The 18,251-nt window shown below is 51.0% G+C and overlaps 1 protein-coding gene across 8 annotated transcripts in view; it reads left to right on the forward strand.

Annotated features, from left to right (window-relative positions):
* Window positions 1-18,251, forward strand: part of MMD2 (monocyte to macrophage differentiation associated 2) — a 29,558-nt gene that overhangs the window by 6,715 nt on the left and 4,592 nt on the right. For 2 of the 8 annotated variants that reach the window (XM_033096008.1, XM_033096004.1), the window contains exons 2-7: window positions 5,712-5,784; window positions 9,791-9,872; window positions 10,564-10,724; window positions 11,408-11,482; window positions 14,809-14,910; window positions 15,643-15,712. In XM_033096008.1, the coding sequence (XP_032951899.1) occupies window positions 5,712-5,784; window positions 9,791-9,872; window positions 10,564-10,724; window positions 11,408-11,482; window positions 14,809-14,910; window positions 15,643-15,712 (563 nt within the window). Of the gene's footprint in view, window positions 1-5,711; window positions 5,785-9,100; window positions 9,316-9,790; window positions 9,873-10,563; window positions 10,725-11,279; window positions 11,483-14,808; window positions 14,911-15,581; window positions 15,713-17,880; window positions 18,243-18,251 lie in introns of those variants that run through there. The other 6 variants (XM_033096007.1, XM_033096009.1, XM_033096006.1 and 3 more) reach the window with 6 other exon arrangements.

The raw sequence follows: 18,251 nt of genomic DNA on the forward strand, positions 1-18,251 counted from the left end.
CACCCTTTAGAGAATTTAGAATTTAGTGCGTTCAGAGCTCTGTGGGGCCTGGGGCTGGAGGCTCTGCCCGTACGGGATTGCCATTGGCATGCCTCAGTGACTCTGGGTGTTTATCCCATTCTCGCTTTTGCCATCTAAGTTCTTCTCCTTTGTCTCTGTTGCTTTTCTCTGCCTCCTTCCTAAGTTCTTCTCCTTTGTCTCTGTTGCTTTTCTCTGCCTCCTTCCTAAGTTCTTCTCCTTTGTCTCTGTTGCTTTTCTCTGCCTCCTTCCTAAGTTCTTCTCCTTTGTCTCTGTTGCTTTTCTCTGCCTCCTTCCTGCAGCTGCCTCATAGTTTCTGCTTCCTCAGAACCTCAGTTCCTTCATCTCTGTGGTTTGCCATCTCCATCCTGTTCCACTGTATTTTAATGGCCCCAGTGGCTTGTCTCTCCACAAACCTGGGGGCAGTGGGGAGAACAGGTGTGTCTTCTCTGCATCACCTGGAAGTGGATGGCACATAACAGATACTTTAGGACTGGGAAGTAGAGTTGCATCGAGTGTGGCTTCTGCTGTCAGACCACCTGGGTTGGCCTCAGCCCCCACGCATTGGCTGTGTGATCTCGGGCATGTTACATGGCCTCTCTGTGCCTTGGTTTCCTCTCCTGGAAAATGGGAAATAATAGTAGTACTAACCTCCCTGGGTTGATTGAATCTCTGAGCCTCCATTTCCTACTCTGTAAAATGGACGGAATAAAATGGACAGAATAAGAATTGTGTAGAGGATCCAAGTGCTTGGCCCAGATCCTGGCACGGTGAGTGCTCCAACAGTGCACTGTCTATCCCGGCCCCTGTGGGGGCACCTTGAGCTAGTTACCTAGCTTCCCTGGGCACTGGGTCCTTCCCTTCATTGCTGCATGAGGGATGGACCAGGTGCATGCACTTACCAGAGTGTGGGATGTGTCCCTTTGGCCCACAGGGGGCCTGGTGGTCACAGAATGGATAGTGAAGAACTCCGAATGAAGCAGTATCATTGCAGACCCAGTGTCCTTAGGATTATAGCAAGAGAAGGACTTATCTTGGGGCTAAGTACTTGTGCCCTCAGGTCCCGCTTATCAGGAAACCTCCTGCAGCTCTGTCACGTGGGCAGATCTCACCAATCAATTGGCAGGAGCACTGGAAGTCAAGAGGGGCTTGGAGGATTCTGTGGCTCTGATTTTAATAATTACTGCTTTGGTTGAAGTCATTAGTTGGGACTCAGGCAGGAGACGGAGAGGAGAGAGGTGGGGGCTGGGGCAAGTGTGCTGTCTGATCACCATGAGGATAACCTAGCAAACATCCATTCCCTCACCATGGACCCTTGACTGCGCCAGATTGAAATCCATATTCCATTTGTTCATTAATTCAGTCAATAATGGCCCAGTGCCTGTGATGTGTCCTAGATGCTGGGAGTACAGGGCTGACCAAGACAAATTTCCTGCCCTCAGGGAGCTCGCATTCTAGTGTGAGAAACAGTCAACAAATGGATAATTATACAATAGGACTTCCGCTGCTGCTATGGCCAGGTGAGCGCGTGAGGTGTGGGATTAGGCGAAACGGGGGAAATGATGCTTTCCTTCTAGGATCGTTTGCAGGATGATGTGAGGGAGTGCGTGTACACTGGCATCCAGTGGGTGCCAATTAAGTGATGGGCTGATCCAGTGCAGGATGGGACACTTGTCGCTGGGCACCCGGGATGCCCTGGGGAGCTGTCCTTTCAGCACCAGGCAGGTCTCAACTTGTTGCTCTCCTTGACTGCAAACCTGAGCTGACATATGTAGGAGAAACAGGACGTGAGATTTATCCAGAAGCCCCACTTCAGCAGCAGAGCAGAAACGCACCTTGAGATTCATCCAGACACAGTCCACCCTTCCAGGTTTGTCCCAAGTCCCCGTAGTTGAGCAGGGGAGAGCACGGCAGTTTCTGTATCTTTGCTCACCATTCCCCAGCCAGACCAAAAGCTGCTTGGAGCAGTGGTGGGCTGGGTGCTGTTCAAAGCCTCTGTGTCCCCCGAGGGGCCAACAAGACCGGCATGTAGTAGGCACGCCAGACTTGTCTACTGGGTGGGCAACCACAGTTGGTTAGTTGGCTCATTGATTCATTCAGAACCTTTGCTGAGAGCCAGGAGCTGCGGTGCCAAAAAGAATCATAGGCCGAGCCTGCTCATTCCCCTCCAGAAGCTCAAAGTTTAGGGGAGAACTCAGTTTGTTAATAGCTGAGCCATGTGAACCAATGCATAACTGAGATATCAATAAATATGCTGGAAACGTGGGTACGGTTTGTGTGCCTGGGTGAGGAGGGGTTGAGTGAGGGTGAATTGGGGACTCTCAGTTACAAGCCTCAACTTGACCTAGCTGAAAGCAAAAAGAAAGAAAGGGAGAGGGAAAGGAGAAGGAGAGGGAGAGGGAGAGGCAAGAAAGAAGGGGTGAGAGGAGGAGAGAGAGAGGAGGAGGAGAGGAAGGAAAAGAAGCAGGACAAGGACAAGGAAAGGAAAAAACAACATTGCTGGTATTCAGACATGAACAACCTGTGGGTTCAGGGACAGCTGGGTCCAGGGTCTCAAAGAGGACCAGGGCTCTCTCCCCATCTGGACTGTGCACAGCCCTTGTGGATGGGGATTCCCAGGCAGGATCGCCACAGTCCTGGAATTAAATGCCCATCCTTGGACCTGTCAGCAGTGTCACAGGAAAGACTGCCAGGTCCATCACAACCCCTCCTTTGGAGCGTGGGTTTTGGGAATCAGGCAGCTTGGGCTGGGGGTGAGGTGCAGCTTCGCCTGTACCTAATGGAGTGAGAGGAGGAAAGGGGTGGCCAAAAGTGAAAGTGGGTGCTGTTATAAGATTGAGTGGGGAATAGATGCAGGGCAGGCCGAAACCACTGGTACCCACCAAGGACAGGAGAAGCCACGGAGAGGTTAGGCGTTTGGATGGGTCCTTCAGGATGAACAGGGGTTCTTCAGGGAGGCTGGTGAGTGGGGGAGAGGGAAGGGCATGCCAGGAAGAGGGCAGAGTGTGGGGGAGGGCTTGGAGGGGGAAGAGCAGGGATGCCTAGGAAAGAGTTGGTTAGGCTGGGGCTCAGGCTGGGGGTAAGGAGGATGCTGGCTCTGGCCCCTTTGTAATCTCTGGGTACAAAGATTGTGGAGGTGGGGCCCCACCCCAGTGTTTCTGGTTCAGAAGGTCTGGGTTCCTGTGAACCTTCTTACCTGTTAGCTTCCGGTGAGGCTGGGAGAATGGGGGTGGCGCCTGCTTTAGAGATGTGGACCCTCATTATCACAGTGAGAAGAGGTGCCCCAGGGAGCCCCAGGGAGGGTGCAGGGCTGAGTTAGTACTACCAGGTGCACACCTCCAGGGGGTGCCTTTCACATGGAGCGCCACGTGCAACACGGCTGGGGGCTGTGTTCTCTCCTGCAGACCATGCCCGCGTTCCTCAGACCTGGCACCCCGCCCAGCCTCCGCTCTTCCCACCCCTTGCTCAGTTTCCCCTTCCTGTTCCTGGCTCTGTCTCCCCTGGGATTTTGATCACACAGCCATTCCAAGGTGGCACCAGCCCAAGGACTGTTTTTCCTCCCACACTGTTTCCCAAAGACTGAGCCAAGACGCTGTCTGCCTTCCAGGAGCCGTGAATTCATGAATGGACACAAAGAGTACCCGCGGGCCAAGATGGAGATGGGGGAGGCTCTGAGCGCTGGGGCCAGCTCTGTCCGGGCTGTCCTTGCCTCTGTGACACAGACAGTGGACCCTCTTTGTCTCTGCACAACTCTCTTTAGTCCTCTGTCCTGGGGATACAGGGCTCTGCCGCTGCCAGGCACCAGCGACTGCAGCAGCCTTCCTGGGCCCGGGCTCATCTAGGATAGGCAGCCTGCTTCTCTCTGGGGGCTCCAGGTCCTGGCCAGGCCCAGGCCAGAAGGAGAGGGAGAAATTGCAGAAGCTCTGAGGTTGGGCCTGGCTGAAGGAGAGGGAGTGAGGGGAGAGCAGCTGGGGTGCACTGAGCCCAGGCCCAGAGGGAGGCACAGGTGCTGAGGACAGGGATAGACAGGTGGGGTCAGCAAGCCTGGGCCCTGCCTGGGGCAGAAGTGCTGCAGCGGCTGTCTGTAGGGACCCCAGGGCAGTGCTTTAGAAAACACACCTTTACAGACCCCACCCAGACCTAGCCTGGTAGGAGCCTGGGCCTGCTCCATCTTTAATCTTTTGCTCATGTGTAACATCCAGGACAGTGTGCCTTTCCGTTATAGCTCTCAAACTCAACACATTTGTGGAACCAGAACCCTGATCAAGACGCTCGGTGTTGCCAGTTCCTAGAAACCCCTTCATGTTTCCTCCAGTCTCTGCCTCTGCTCCCAGGATAGCCACTCTCCTGGCTGGATAACCCATTTCTCAGGAGTCTGTTGACTCCAGAAATTTGGAAGTGTTTAAAAGGCTGGACTGTTCCTAACTTGTTATGTGGAGTCTGAACGACTTAATAAATGCTCCAAGATGATGGATTGTTTGGTTATTTACCAGGCATTACCTGTTGCACACCTGGCTCTGCATTTGTATCAGGAAGGTGAAGACGAATGAGGGCCAGTCGCCTGGTTTGCAGTCTAGGGGTGGAGGTGGACCCAGAACACCCAAGGACATATCGTGTGTTGTGTGACGGGGGTTACGTAGGCTGTGGTGGGAGTCCAAGAGAGGGGATGCTCTCTGCCGAGGAGCACTCCAGGGGGAGAAAAGAGAGATGAGATTCCAGCCAGGCCAGAGCTGTGCAGTGGCCTAAAGGTGAGAGAAGGCACTTTATGATCCAGTCTGCATGGGGGTGTGAGGGGAGGGAGCAAGGAAGCCTTTCAGAGGAGGGACCTTTCGACCTGGGCTCTGAAGGCTGAATAGGAGTTCTTCAGCTGGAGAAGAGGGAAAAGGGACTTTTAAGCAGGAGAAGAGATGTGTGGAAGGGCCAAAGGCATGATGTCTGTGGGCCATGGGGAGAGTTTTCCTGGGGTGAGGACAAGTTGCAGGGTCTGAATCAGGGATTGCAAGCCAAAGAGGCAGATCCCCTGGAACACAGGATTGTGGAGCCCGTGCAGAAGCTGCCAGGTATTTTTGTTCTTGGCCTCGGCACAGGCACTTGTGCTCCGGGTCTCTCAGGGCTTTGCCTTGGCCTGCGAGACGTGGGAGTCTGGTGTGGACTTTCCAAGGTGGGAGGACTGACAGAGTCAGGGTTCAGGGGGACTGGGATTATGAGCAACTTGTGGTCAGGTCTGTGCTGACCGTTGGCCAATGAGGTGGTGATTTCAGGAGCTGGGATAGAGCTCTGTCTTTTCCTTTGCCACCAGATCCACAACTAGTTCTCCATCCTGGAGAGGATGCCCCGATACATTGGTTATGCTATGGTGTAAAAGACTGATGGCAGGACCTTTGCTGTCAGAACCACGGACAGGGCTGAAGGGGAAGTGGGTACCGTGGGAAGTCTCAACCAGGAGTCAGATGGGCTGGGTTCCGATCTTCGCTGCATCCCTTCCTGGTTTGTGGCTTCACTTCTCTGAACCCCTGTATACGATGACATTCATCGTCTCGGCCCTGCTCACGTTGTAGCGTCATCGTGAGATTCTGAGAGGAGGCGGGCAGCGAAAGCTTCTGGGTCACTCTTAAACTGGGGAAGCTTCCTCTTGCCGGCCCTGTGCCCATGGCAGACATTGCAAATTCATCACCGTATTCATTCCCCGACAGGCCTAGATTCACTCACAGGATCCTTTGCAACACAGCACTCCAGGGAGCCTCTGCCACCTGATCGAACTGGCATGTGAGTTGAATCCTGTTTGCTGCCCCTGCTGAGCCCGGTGTCCGTTTTGGGGTCCTGGGGTCCTGTGGCAAATAATATCCTATTGTATGGATGGACTATGTTTAGTCAATTCATCCATCTGCTTCCCACGTGATTCTTAATGTGCGACCAAGGTTGAGAACCTAACCTCCTGTAGCCTCATCTTCACATTGGAATAACAATATCTACTTTGCAAGGATGTTTGGGCTTAAAATGGGATGCTGTATGTGAAGTACCTGGATGAGGTTAAGCACCAGTAAGAACATGGTACCCAGGTTCTTTGGGGGAGCTCTCCGGGGATCGGTGAAAGGAATGCCCATCCTTTGAGTGCTGCTGTGTGTTGTGCACCCCACTGTGGGCTTGCATAGAAGGAAGCTGCAGCTCAGAGATGTTAAGTAATTTCTTGTAGGTCACACAGCAAGTAACTGACCATGTAGGGATTTTTCCACCCAGCTGTGCCTTGCTCCAAAGCCCCTGCTTTGGGTGTTCACCCTACTGTCCTTGTCTCCATGCCACCATCTGGCTCCGGATCCCAGCTAAGTTTGGGAGCCCTCTGCACAGAGTTGCCCTCCTGCCCCCATCAAATGCTGTGGCCACATGGTCATCTAATAAGAATCCCATAGAATTGGGATTCTCTTCTCCAGAGACGAGGCAGAGAGGCCTGTTGGCCCGCTATTAACCAGCAACAGCCTGCTAGAAATGGCAACACTTCTAGGAGAAATTTCCCACAGTCTTGAAGACTGCCTATCTGACTGACAGCTCTGTTTTAGAACATTTTAAATTTTATCTATGCATTTCAGCTGTTAAAAATGACTCCATTGTCCCTCTGCTGGGGAATGGATAAACAGGTCGTTCTATGTCCACACAATGGGATATTCTGACAATAAAAAGGAAGGGACCATTGATACAGCACAGATGAATCTCACATGCAGTGTGCTGAGTGAAAGAAGCCAGAGGGCTGCACAGAAAAAAAGAAAAAAGAAAGAAAAAAAATAGAGGATGGAAGGCTTGAGAATAATTGCCAAGATTGGTAATGTCACATTTAGGAAGGTCTATTTTCTTCTTGTATAAAACAAGTTTGTCTTCGATACGTTTTGAATAGAAAATAAGAAAATCCCTGTGTGGCATTGAAAGCAGTTTCTTTTCACCTAAGAATGCACTTGGACTTCATACAATAAATTCTCTTCAGACTTAAAAAAAGGCTTAGGAGTACTGTGTGACTCCATTTACTATGTGACATTCTGGAAAAGGCAGAACCATAGGGAAGGAGAACAGCGTGGCAGTGAAGGGCTGTGGTGATGGTTACGCAAATCTCTACATTTGCAAAACTCATAAAACTGTAGCAAAAAAGGAATTTTACTATATGTAAATTAAAAGGAAAATGAAAACATAATTAATTCACTGTCCTCTTAAAATGCCTGCATAGAGGTTTGTGAAGAAAGAAATTAGGCCACAAGGAGTTAATGAGAAGTTCTTGGTTTTTGCGGGCTGTGGGAACTTGATTTCTTGGGCGTTTGCCTCTGGCGCCAGGGCCCTGTCTCCCAGTCTTGCTTTCTCTCGCTGGCCTTTGTCTCTCCCGGACGTTCAGTAGCTGCCACCGCATGGGTAAGAGACAAGGAAAGTTTTGTAGAGCCCAGAAATAAATGAATAATTGCCCATCCTGAGTTGCCATGGCAACCGTGACATCACCCTGGAACCCATGTGTCTGGCACTGAGGGTGGCTTATGGTGTTTGTTAAAGGAGCAGAAGGAGAGAGGGCAGTCAGACTGAGTCTGGTAACAGTGGAGGATTCCTGGTCAGAGACTGGGTTCCCACCGTGGAGGAAGGCATTAATTGCATCCCAGCCCAGCTGGAGGGAGCATAGATTGGCAGAGCCCTGCTCCAGGGCTTTGGGGCAGAATCTATCAAAATGAACACTGTGTGTGTACCTGTGTTAGTGTCTCTAGGGCTGTGGTAACAAATGACCACACATACTCAGTGGCCTAACACAACAGAAGTTGAATCTCTCCCAGTCCGGAGGCCAGAGGCCAAGATCAAGGTGTGGGCAGGGCGGCTCCTGCTGGAGGCTCAGGGACAGGGAGCGCCAGGCCTGTCCCAGCTTCTGGTGGCCGCCAGCAGCCCTGGCGTTCCTTGGCTTGTGGCCGCACCAGTCCAAGATCTGCCTTGTCATCACACAGCCTTCTTCTCTGTGTCTTCCTTTTTCTACAAGGGCCCCAGTCATATTAGATTAGGGCCCACCCCCTCCAGGATGACCTCATCTTCATGAATTACACCTGCAACAACTCTGGTTCCACATAAGGTCACATTGTCTGGTTCTGGGGATTCGGACTCTGACATAAGAATTTTTGGAGGACACAGCCCAACTCGCAACACTATTTTTGTAGTCATTACATATTCTTTAATAAGCCCCCAACAACTTCCTCCTGGACCACCTGGGCTGCAGGGAGGCTGTGCTTCTGTGAGGTTGCCACCTCCAGAGGTGGGTCCTCCATCTTCTCTGGGATCATCTGCCCCTGTATGGATGCTCAGACCCTGTGGGAGATGGAGACCTGATGTCTGAACTCCAAGAGCACTGCCACTACGCAGCACGTGGTAGGTGCTCATAAACGTTCCCTGAAAGGATACTGAAAATACTGAACAAATTTTCGGTCAACTGTACTGGCATGACACCAGCATACAGAAGGTACTCAATAAATGCTCTTGCACGGTACTAACATGGGGCCTGCATACAGAAGGCGCTTAATGAGTGCTCTGTGCCCTGTATGGCATCGAGCCCTTTGCTCAGGCCCATGCACTCACTCATTTTTGTGGGACTTCATGGGATCTTGGAGGGGAAATAATTGGGATCTTGGAGGGGAAAGCTTTTGGTGTTTCAGTGGAGTTTAACCGCATCTGGTGGATGATTCTTGGCAAAGTCCTAGGTGAACTGTCCATGTACCTGATTCTGAGCCAGTGTGATCCTGCCGGTCCAAGAGCCCGGTGTGTGCTGATCTCTCCTGCTCTCTGCCCAGCCAGGCTTACCCTCCCAGCCTGATTTAAATTCCCCTGCACAGAGTCCTTTCCACCAGGTGTGGCCGCGTCCGGAACCATGTGGGGGGTGTGGGGTCCTCACCTCTGCACTGGAGCTTCCCCACCCGTAAAACCAGCGTGGTGATAGCTCCATGTGCCTGTGGAGCTCCAGTCCACAGGATTAAACGAGAGAAGGAGAGAACAGAGGGGATGGGGCTTGGGAGAGTCCCCAAAGACACCAAAGCATCAGGAATGTTTATCGTTAAGACAAAGTCACTGGCGATTCCAGGTGTGCCTGCACGTTGAGCAAAAATGAGTGTGGGTGCGCGTACGCAGAGCTGTCCACGGGAGCCCTGAGCTGGACCGTCCTCCTCCCGTAGCTTGGATGAATGCATGGTGAGGTGCTCGCCTGCTGGGATACTATACTCTGATGGAAACAACCAGTCGCTGCCTCCAACATGAAGGAATCTCACAACAGTCACACCGAGCCAAAGAAGCCAGATGTGGAAGGGTGTGTGCTGTGTGATCCCACTGACATGAAGTTCAGGAACTTCTATGATGACAATGTCAGAGGGTGGTTTCCCTGGGGGAAGGTGCCCACTGGGGAGGGTCATAAGGGCACTTCCTGGGTGCTGGGAAATGAACTCTGGCTCCTTCTGGGTGCTGGTCACATGGATGTGTACATGTATAAAAAGTCATCAAGCTGTACCCTTGGGGCGCTGTACTGTATGTCAGTGATGTGTAAAGAAAATTAAGAAACAGGAAGTGAAGAGCATGCCACATCCCAATATTTAGCAAAGTTCTGTAACCACACTGGGGATTAGGCACAAAATATTGGATAGTCCAAAAAAACGTATCGGAGAGAGGGAGGGAAGAAAGGAGGGGAGTCTCCTTCTCTTCCCACCTGTCGGGGCTGAGGTCTTCAGGACTTCTGGGAATTCTGTGACTGAGTTTTTAGGAATTGTGCCTCTTGTTTCAGGTTCATGAACCACCGAGTGCCCTCTCACAAGAGGTACCAGCCCACAGAGTACGAACATGCTGCCAACTGTGCCACTCACGCTGTGAGTTGACTCCTGGGAGCCTGAGAGCTGAGAGGGGGACACTCCAGGTTGGGGCTGGGGGAGGCAGCCTCTTCGCCCTTGGAGAGAGTCGTCCCACCATGATGTCCCCACCGCCTGTTCTTCAAGTCTTTTGTGGCCCTCAGAAGAGCGAGTGGAAGCCTGAGGGAGGGCCACTGGGGCAAACGACTGTGCCTCCCTGCTGTGGGGAGTTCTCGGATTCTCAGGGGAAGCAATGGATAAACCAAGGGGTGGGAGGGACGATTTCTTCAGAGGGAACCACACGTGCAACAAATCAGAGACACGACGCAGCACAGTGTGCCTGGGGACCCCCAGGCCAGGGGTATCGGTGGACACGAAGGGTGGGGGGAGTGGCCAGAGCTGCTCCTTAAGGGAAGGGGGTCTTGGCTCCCTGTTTTACCCCTACGTTCTCGAGGATGGCATCCTCCAATATGGTAGCCCCTGGCCTCGTGTGGCTGCTGACACTGAAATTGAAATCAGTTAAAAGGAGAATTAATGAAAAGGTCAAGTGCTCAATAGCCACATGTGCCTAGCGGCTCCCAAATTGGACAGCACACTTTAGGATGTTCCCACCGTGGTGGGAAGTTCTGTTGGATCGCGGGGGTCTGGAGGAAAGGGAGGGCAATGTGCTGGGGGGCTGGTCCTGCAGCACCTGCCCCCTCCCTGCTTCCAGCTCTGGATCATCCCCAGCATCCTCGGCAGCTCCAACCTGTACTTCCTATCGGACGATGACTGGGAGACCATTTCTGCCTGGATCTACGGCCTCGGCCTCTGTGGGCTCTTCGTGGTGTCCACCGTGTTTCACACGATCTCCTGGAAGAAGAGCCACCTTAGGTACCTGTTGCCCTGCTCGTGGGAGGGGGAGGCGTGCCGGGCGGGGGGACCAGGGCCGAGTGATGAGGCAGGATGCGGAGTTTGCTGCGGAATACTTGGCCAACCGCTAACGTTTGTTGAGCACTTGCTGTCCTGCACTGGGCTGAGTACTAACCCAGTCTGCACAGCGACCCTGTGTTACGTGCTGATATCCTCCCCGTTTTACAGATGAGGGGACTGAGGCCTAGAGAGGGGAAGGAACTTGTTCAGGGTCATTGTCCCTAAGTGTTGCGACTGGGACTCGAACCCAGGCCTCTGGTTCCAGAGCCTGGACCTGAACCACAATGCCGGGACTCAGCGGGTCTTCAGGGGCACATAGTTTAACAGTTTTTGTACCTTTTTTGGTAGCCACAGAGTTATTTCCTCATTTGAAATCTTCTGCAAAGCCCAGTGTATAAAGTAGAAATGCAGAAGAAAGGAGAGGCTGGTCCTCAGTGGGACCCCCAAGGCACCTCCATTCAACCCGTAGAGTGATAGGGGGCTTGGTTTGAAAACCACTGCTCTGGTCACTTACAGACGGGGAGACTGAAGCCCGAGGGTCATGGCTGGATAGAGGCGGGTCAGCCCAGTCCCAGGCCCTCCCCAGCTGTGGGAAAGCCGTGTCCCAGGGCCAGCAGGGCCGTAACGCGCCTTCTCTGCCCCAGGATGGTGGAGCACTGCCTGCACATGTTCGACCGCATGGTCATCTACTTCTTCATAGCGGCCTCGTACGCGCCCTGGTGAGTACCCGAGTGGTCCCCAGGCAGGGGCTGGCTTCCCTTCTTGTAATGGGCTGGGTAATACACTGACGTGGCACAAGAAGACGTCCTCCACTCTTCTCCGTCCTAGAAGCAACTAGCACTTAGTACCAGTTGCTTTTGTCCTTCCAGAGTTATTTTATGCACTAAAGAGCAAATGTGTGTGTGTAAACATATACGTATATGAATATCTATTTGTACAGGTGCTTTCTTCCTACATTTAATACAACAGGAAGGATACTATATACCAAGTGTTCTGCAATTTGCTTTTGTTCTCTTAGTAGTGTAGCTGGGACATCTTTCCATGTTAGTCCATTGAAGATTTCCCCATTCTTTTTTACAGCAGCCTAATATCCCGGGCCACCCTGCATTTACGGATATTTATGACACTGGGACATAATATTTATGATAGCAAAGGAATGGAGTATTCCTTTGCTATCATAAATAGCACCGCAGTGAATATCCATTTGTTTATCATTTGGCCCATCTGTGTGGATCTATTGATGAAATTGCTAAGAGGCAGCCTTTTTTGACAGAAACAGCAGCTTCAGAAGGTCGACCCTGACCTTTGTGGGATAAATCCCAAGATTAATTAGGCTTCTGGGTGGCAGGGAGTGGGCTTTAGTAATTTGGCTAATTGTTGCCAAGTCACTGTCCACAGATTGTATCAGTTTAACGTCCCCCAGCAAGTCACTCAGGGTTTTCAAAAGTTCTGAAATAAAGAAACACTAAGCTTCAGGTCACACGCTGAAAGCCTGGGGAGCCTGCACAGCCCTGCAGGGTGAGAAGGACCGTCCCACTCACATTTGTTGACTGTTTACTCACTCCGTGGCCGGGCGGTGCTGGGGGTCAGGATGCTGAGGTTCTGTCGGTGGATGAGGGTCTATGACAGGACAGTGATGGCTCGGCGAGACGGGCCTGTGTGCACTCAGTCACGGGAGATGAGAGGAGACACTGCCCTGGTGTGGGGCTTCAGGAGGGCTGCCTGGAGGAGAGGGGCTGCTCTGAGAATCTGCACGTTGGCCTCTGAGGAGTGGGGAGCCACAGAAGGTTTGTTTTCCTGCCTAGGGAATTTCGAGTTTTGGCTATTCTAAACGGAGCCTTCCTTTTATTATGTCAGCTAATAAATGGGTTTCATTTGTATACACGAAGGCGACTGCTTTTTAAACACGTTTTGTGGAGGTGTACCATTCCTGGAGAATATGCGCAGTCATAAGCGTGACTTTTCTCAGTGACTTTTCACACCCTGCAGCCAGCACCAGGTGGAGGAACAGAATAACCTCCTCATGTCCCACACCCCCCTCGCCAGTCGCCACCCCCCAGTGGTGACCGCAGTCCTGATGTCTGTCTTCACATCACAGTTTTGCCTGACATTGATCTTCGTAGTAACGGCATTGTGCTTTTGGGTCTTGCTTCTTTCATGAAACGTTATGTCTGGTGAGGATCGCGGAGTCGTGTTGCAGGAGTTGTCCGTCCATTCTCCTTGCTGGACGGTGTCCTGGGGGAAGGTACCTCAGGCATCCACACTCCTGTGACAGATGTTGGCATGGTTTCCAGTTGTGGGGTGATTATGGATCCACGGTCCGCTGGACGTTCTTAGACAGGTGGGAGGTTGTTGGGTCTACACTTAGGAGTGGATGGGGTTTGGAGCAAGATATTCACATTGCTTTTTGTGGACTGAAGGGTGGCTGCCTGGGAGCAGGGAGGTGTGGAGGAGGCTGATGCAAGAACCCGGGGGAGAAAGGGTGGCCTGGTCCCACTAGTAGCCATGGAGGTCAAGAGGAGAGTTTGGATGGAAAAGATATTTACAGGAAGCGGAGTGGACTGTGACTGACTGAAGAAGGGGAATGGCAGCGTCCCCGGGAGATGCTGGCTTTCCCCCGGAATCAGTGACCGCCGGGAAGTCGCCCTGCACTGTTTGCCTGGGCGTCCTCAGACAGAGCCCAGCCTGGGCTTTGAGCAAAATGGGATTTGCTGCTCTCCCGAAAACCCGCGTGCTTCATGGTGTCAGATGTCAGGTAGACAGGCATACAGAGACTTCTAGAATAAGCGTAGGTCCTGGGTGAGGGGTGCAGCTTGAGTGGTAGGTGGGCAGCCATGGGAGGGGCCCACTGCACCAGCCTCTCTTGTTGGCCCCAAGCTCTGTAGGCAGCACGTGCCGTGGTCAGCAGACCAATAATCTCAGGTTTCTTCCTGGATGTTGATGAAAAGACTCAAGCTAAGTTTTGGACTCAGTGGCAGTAGCTATCTGGACAGATTTCTAGAATAATCCTCTGACTATCTGTCTTCCCCTTTGCTGATTTGAAGCCTGGGTTTCTATTCTTTCTTCCTGGCTGTGACCGAGCAGTGGCTCTGTACCGTCCCCTGCTGGTGTCTGAGGATACGGCCGTAAACACAGGCAGAGGCTCTCCTTATGGGACAGGAAGGTGTCACAGGGACCACAGCTATTGACTGTCCCAATGCTGACACGCAGCTGTGGTTAGGGCCATGAAGAGAGGTATGAAGCCGAGACGGGGAGATATGGCCTGGTGTGTGAGCTCCTTAGGGGGAAGCGTTAGCGGAACTCGGGGCTGATTGTATGTGGGGGGATGACAGACAGACAGAGGAGCTCGGTGGTGATCAGCTTCCTGGTTGGATGCCTGGGTGCATGGTGCAAAGGGGACATAGGACAAGTGGTATAGATTGATTTTTCTTTGTACTGCTCTGGTTTTCCAGCTGTTTTCTGAAGAGCCTGGAGGGTCCCGGGGACTGTGGGGGGGTGGGTGTGTGGATGACTGCACTCCCCCACCCCTGCCTCAATCAGAAAAGCCCCATTTGTTGGTTTGTGTTTACATTTTTGACTTACATATAAGCTTCCTGCATAAAATCTTGACTTAAAGAAAGGGCGTTGTATGGTTTAAAGGTTGAAAGGCTCTGAGACAGTAGAAAAAGACTGTGTATGCACAGAAGGTATTGCTCTGGCTGGGCCCTGGGACTGGAGGCTGGGTCACCTGATGTGAGCCCTTCAAAGCTGATAAACTGCCAGACCGCCCACCTAACAGGCTTTCCTCATTAGACGCCTACTAGTTTCAGATGCCCCCCCCCCGCCCGCCTTCATGCCGGGGCTTTATCGGTTTTGCTGATTTTCCTCTGGTAATTGCTTATTGCTCTTTTTGTCTCTCCATGTGTCTTCCCATGAGAGCCCATGTCCCACCTGTACAGCCACAGGGGACAGGGCTTCTTGGGTCAATTTCCTGTGATGGAGCAGCCATGGAGGGCTCTGTCCCTGGGGGCCCCTCTCAGGCTGTGCCTTCGGCTCTCTCTCCCAGGCTGAACCTTCGGGAACTAGGCCCCTGGGCCTCCCACATGCGTTGGCTCGTCTGGATCATGGCCTCTGTCGGCACCGTCTATGTCTTCTTCTTCCATGAGCGGTGAGCCAGGGCTGGGGGGCTCAGGCGGGCGGCGTGCCTCTCAGTCCTCCAGCAGGGCGTCCTCCCTGCCCCTGGTGAGATGAGGCCCCAGGATGACCCTGAGGTGTGAGGGCACAGCTCTGCCTGGCGTCTCAGAATCGAGGCCCTTGGATGGCCACCAGGTCCACAGCCCATAGGGTCAGTCTAAAGAGATTTTTAAAAAGACCTTGTGGGTTCTTAGACCCACTGAACTGTGTCATGTGTTACCTGCCTTCTGTAAGCCTTGTTAGCAGATAAGGGGGAAGGCTTTGAGCCCACTCGCCGGCTGAGTGAGGGGATGGGAATAACTAAGTGGGGAAGGAAACAGGGCTATAGAAGCAAAAGGGAATGACAGACTCAGCAATAGATGTCAGTTCATGCATCCACTCAGATCCATGGAGAATGGCTGCTTGGGCCCTGTGGGCAAAAGTGTTGGGATCGAATAGTCATGTCTGCCCTGGGCTTGAGCCTGGGGAGTGCCCGTACACATGCTATGCCCGGCATTTGCAATCCTCGAATGTCATTTCACGGATGTGGAAACCGAGTCTCAGAGAGGGAAGGAGACCTGCCCACGGTCTCCCAACTTTGCCAGTACCCGTTGGGTGTAGTAGGGTGACCTGTGAGCCCAGGAGTGCTCTCACTCTTCCGGTCAGGGTGTCTTCTGCCCAGAACGAGGAGCTGTCCTGAGGCCAAGGTGGCTTGTCTTCCTGCCAGGTACAAGCTTGTGGAGCTGCTGTGCTACGTCTTCATGGGCTTTTTCCCCGCCCTGGTCATCCTTTCAATGGTAAGTCCCACCCACCCGGCGTGGGGCCTCATTTCTGGCTGGAGAGGACCCAGACTGACCCTCGAGATTGTCAAGTCAAACCGTCTCCTCTGAGAGAAGGGGAAACTGAGGCCCAGGGTGTCAGCGTGACTTGCCTGAAAAGGCAGTAGAATAGGCAGGTTAACCCTGAGGGCCTCTCTTCTCTGAGCCTCAGTTGCCTCATCTGTCAAATGGACACAGTAACTCAGTGTCTCCCTAGGCCAGAGAACAGTATTATTTTTAAATTATTATTATTGGGAGGCGTTACAATTTTATGTATTCAGATCTAACAGGTGTTTTTTTTTTTTTTAAATTTTATGGCTTTTAACGTAAGAGTTAAGGTTAGGAAGTCCTTCCCTTTCCCAAGTGTATGTATTTATCTCTATTTTCTCCTGTTTATTTTATGGTTTAACTTCTCATTTTTAACTCTTTATTCCCACTGCAGTTTCTCTTGTATGTGGTGATTCCTCCCCAAATGATTAGCCAGTTATTTCATTTTTCTACCATTTAAAATGCTCCTTTTATCATGTTAAATTCATTTATACATATAAGATGTGGGTCTGTTTCTGAGATTTCAATTGTGTTTCATCGACTGGTCTGTTTTTATGCTACTGGTACCAAACTGTTTTCCTTATTGTTGTGTTAATTGAATTTTAATACTTGGCAGTGAAGTCTTGTCCCATCAGTCTTTCCTGCTCAACATTTTCTCCATGATCTATCTCCATTTTTACAGGTTACCTTTTTTCCCAAGTTTATTTTTAATTAAATATGTATATTTAAGTTAAATCTATTAAATTATATAATATCCACCAAATTAAAGATTATATTTATTATATATTAATAGTAGATATGAGTATTTAAATATTATAAATGTATATTTAAGTACTACTCAGTGCAAAAACTAAGTCCCGTCTGAAAATGTATAAAAGAACAGCAGTTTCCTTCACCCTGACACAATACCTCGGCTGCAACCACCATTCATTGTTTGCTGTGTGTCTTTTCCATTCCTTTACTTATATGCAAGTCTATGTGGATGTGCAGACATATTGACTTGTTGGTTTTTCTTTTACAAAAATGAGATCACGCTACATGTCCCATTCTGCAACATGCTTGTCTCACTGTGCATGATGGGTAGGCGTGTTTCCATGACTGTCACTTAGAGTAATACCTGCCTCGTAAGGTTGTCATGAAAATGGCATCAGGTGATTCCTGTGAGGCCCTAATACAGTGCCTGGCACGTAGGAAGTGCTAAGGAGTACTAGGTAGTCTTCATTTTATTGTCATGTAATTAATATCCACGCATGATACTCCTGAGGACCGATGAAGACAATGAAATACTTTGTAGTTGTTCAAAAGACCGAGATGGAGCTCCTGGTGGGACTGCACACTGAGCTCCATCAGACCAGCTAGTGGAAGATGAAGTTGCCGGCTGTGGCATGGTGTGAGCCCACTGGTCTCCAGGGTCAGTTCCAAGGCACATATGCATGTTATATGCATATAGAGGCAACTTCTGGAAGGATACTGTAAAACACGGTTAATGGCGGTTACCTGTAGGAAGTGGGCCCCGGAGATGGGGGACAGCACAGCGGGTTCTTCTTACTCCTCAGTCCACTTGAGTCCCTTTAATAAACAGCTCACGTGGCCCTCATCTCCGGGGGCCAGGACCACTACTTTTTTCTTACTAGTTTTTGTGTTTTTTCTCTAAGACTTTTTTGTCATGGGCATGTACGACTTTTCAAAACTTGTGACAAAATGTACATAAATTTATGATTTTAAGCATTTTTAAGTGTCCAATCAGTGACATTAAGTCTCTGCACATTGTGCAACCATCACCACCATCCGTCTCCAGAACTTTCTCATCTTCCCAAATTGAAACTCCGTCCTTATTACACACTAACTCAGCATCCTTCTTCCCAGCCCCTGGTAATTTCTATTCTGCTTTCTGTCTCTATGAATTTGACTCTTCTAGGGACCTCATAGAAGTGGAATCACACAGCATTTGTCCTGTTGTGACTGGCTTATTTCACTGAGCATAATGTTCTCACAGTCTATCCACGTAATAGCATGTGTCAGAGTTTCCTTCCTTTTTAAGACTGAATAATATACCATTGTATGAAATAACAGGAGTAACATTTTGTTTATCCATTCAGTCGTCCACCGATGGATGCTTGGGTTGCCTCCGCTTTGGGCTGTTGTGAATAGTGCTGCTGCAAACCTAGGTAGAGCAGTACTTGTCTGAGTCCCTGCTTTCACTTCTTTTGGGTATAGAACCAGATGGATTGCTTTTTAGAAAAGATAAAAAGCTATAAAACATTCTTTGAGATTTTGATAGAAATGCGTTACGTGTAAGAATTATTTGGGGAGAATTGGCAGCATCAGGGTGGTGAGACGCCCCACCCGGGAGTTTGGGCTGGCTCACCATCCACGGGTCTTTCCGTTTGGGGTGGTGGGGGACTGGCCGGACGCTCGTGACTTTACTGGCCACTCCTCTGACCTGTGCCCCACCCTTGTCCTTGCTGAC

The sequence above is a fragment of the Rhinolophus ferrumequinum genome, chromosome 24 (genome assembly GCF_004115265.2).
Source record: "Rhinolophus ferrumequinum isolate MPI-CBG mRhiFer1 chromosome 24, mRhiFer1_v1.p, whole genome shotgun sequence".
Taxonomy (NCBI): domain Eukaryota; kingdom Metazoa; phylum Chordata; class Mammalia; order Chiroptera; family Rhinolophidae; genus Rhinolophus; species Rhinolophus ferrumequinum.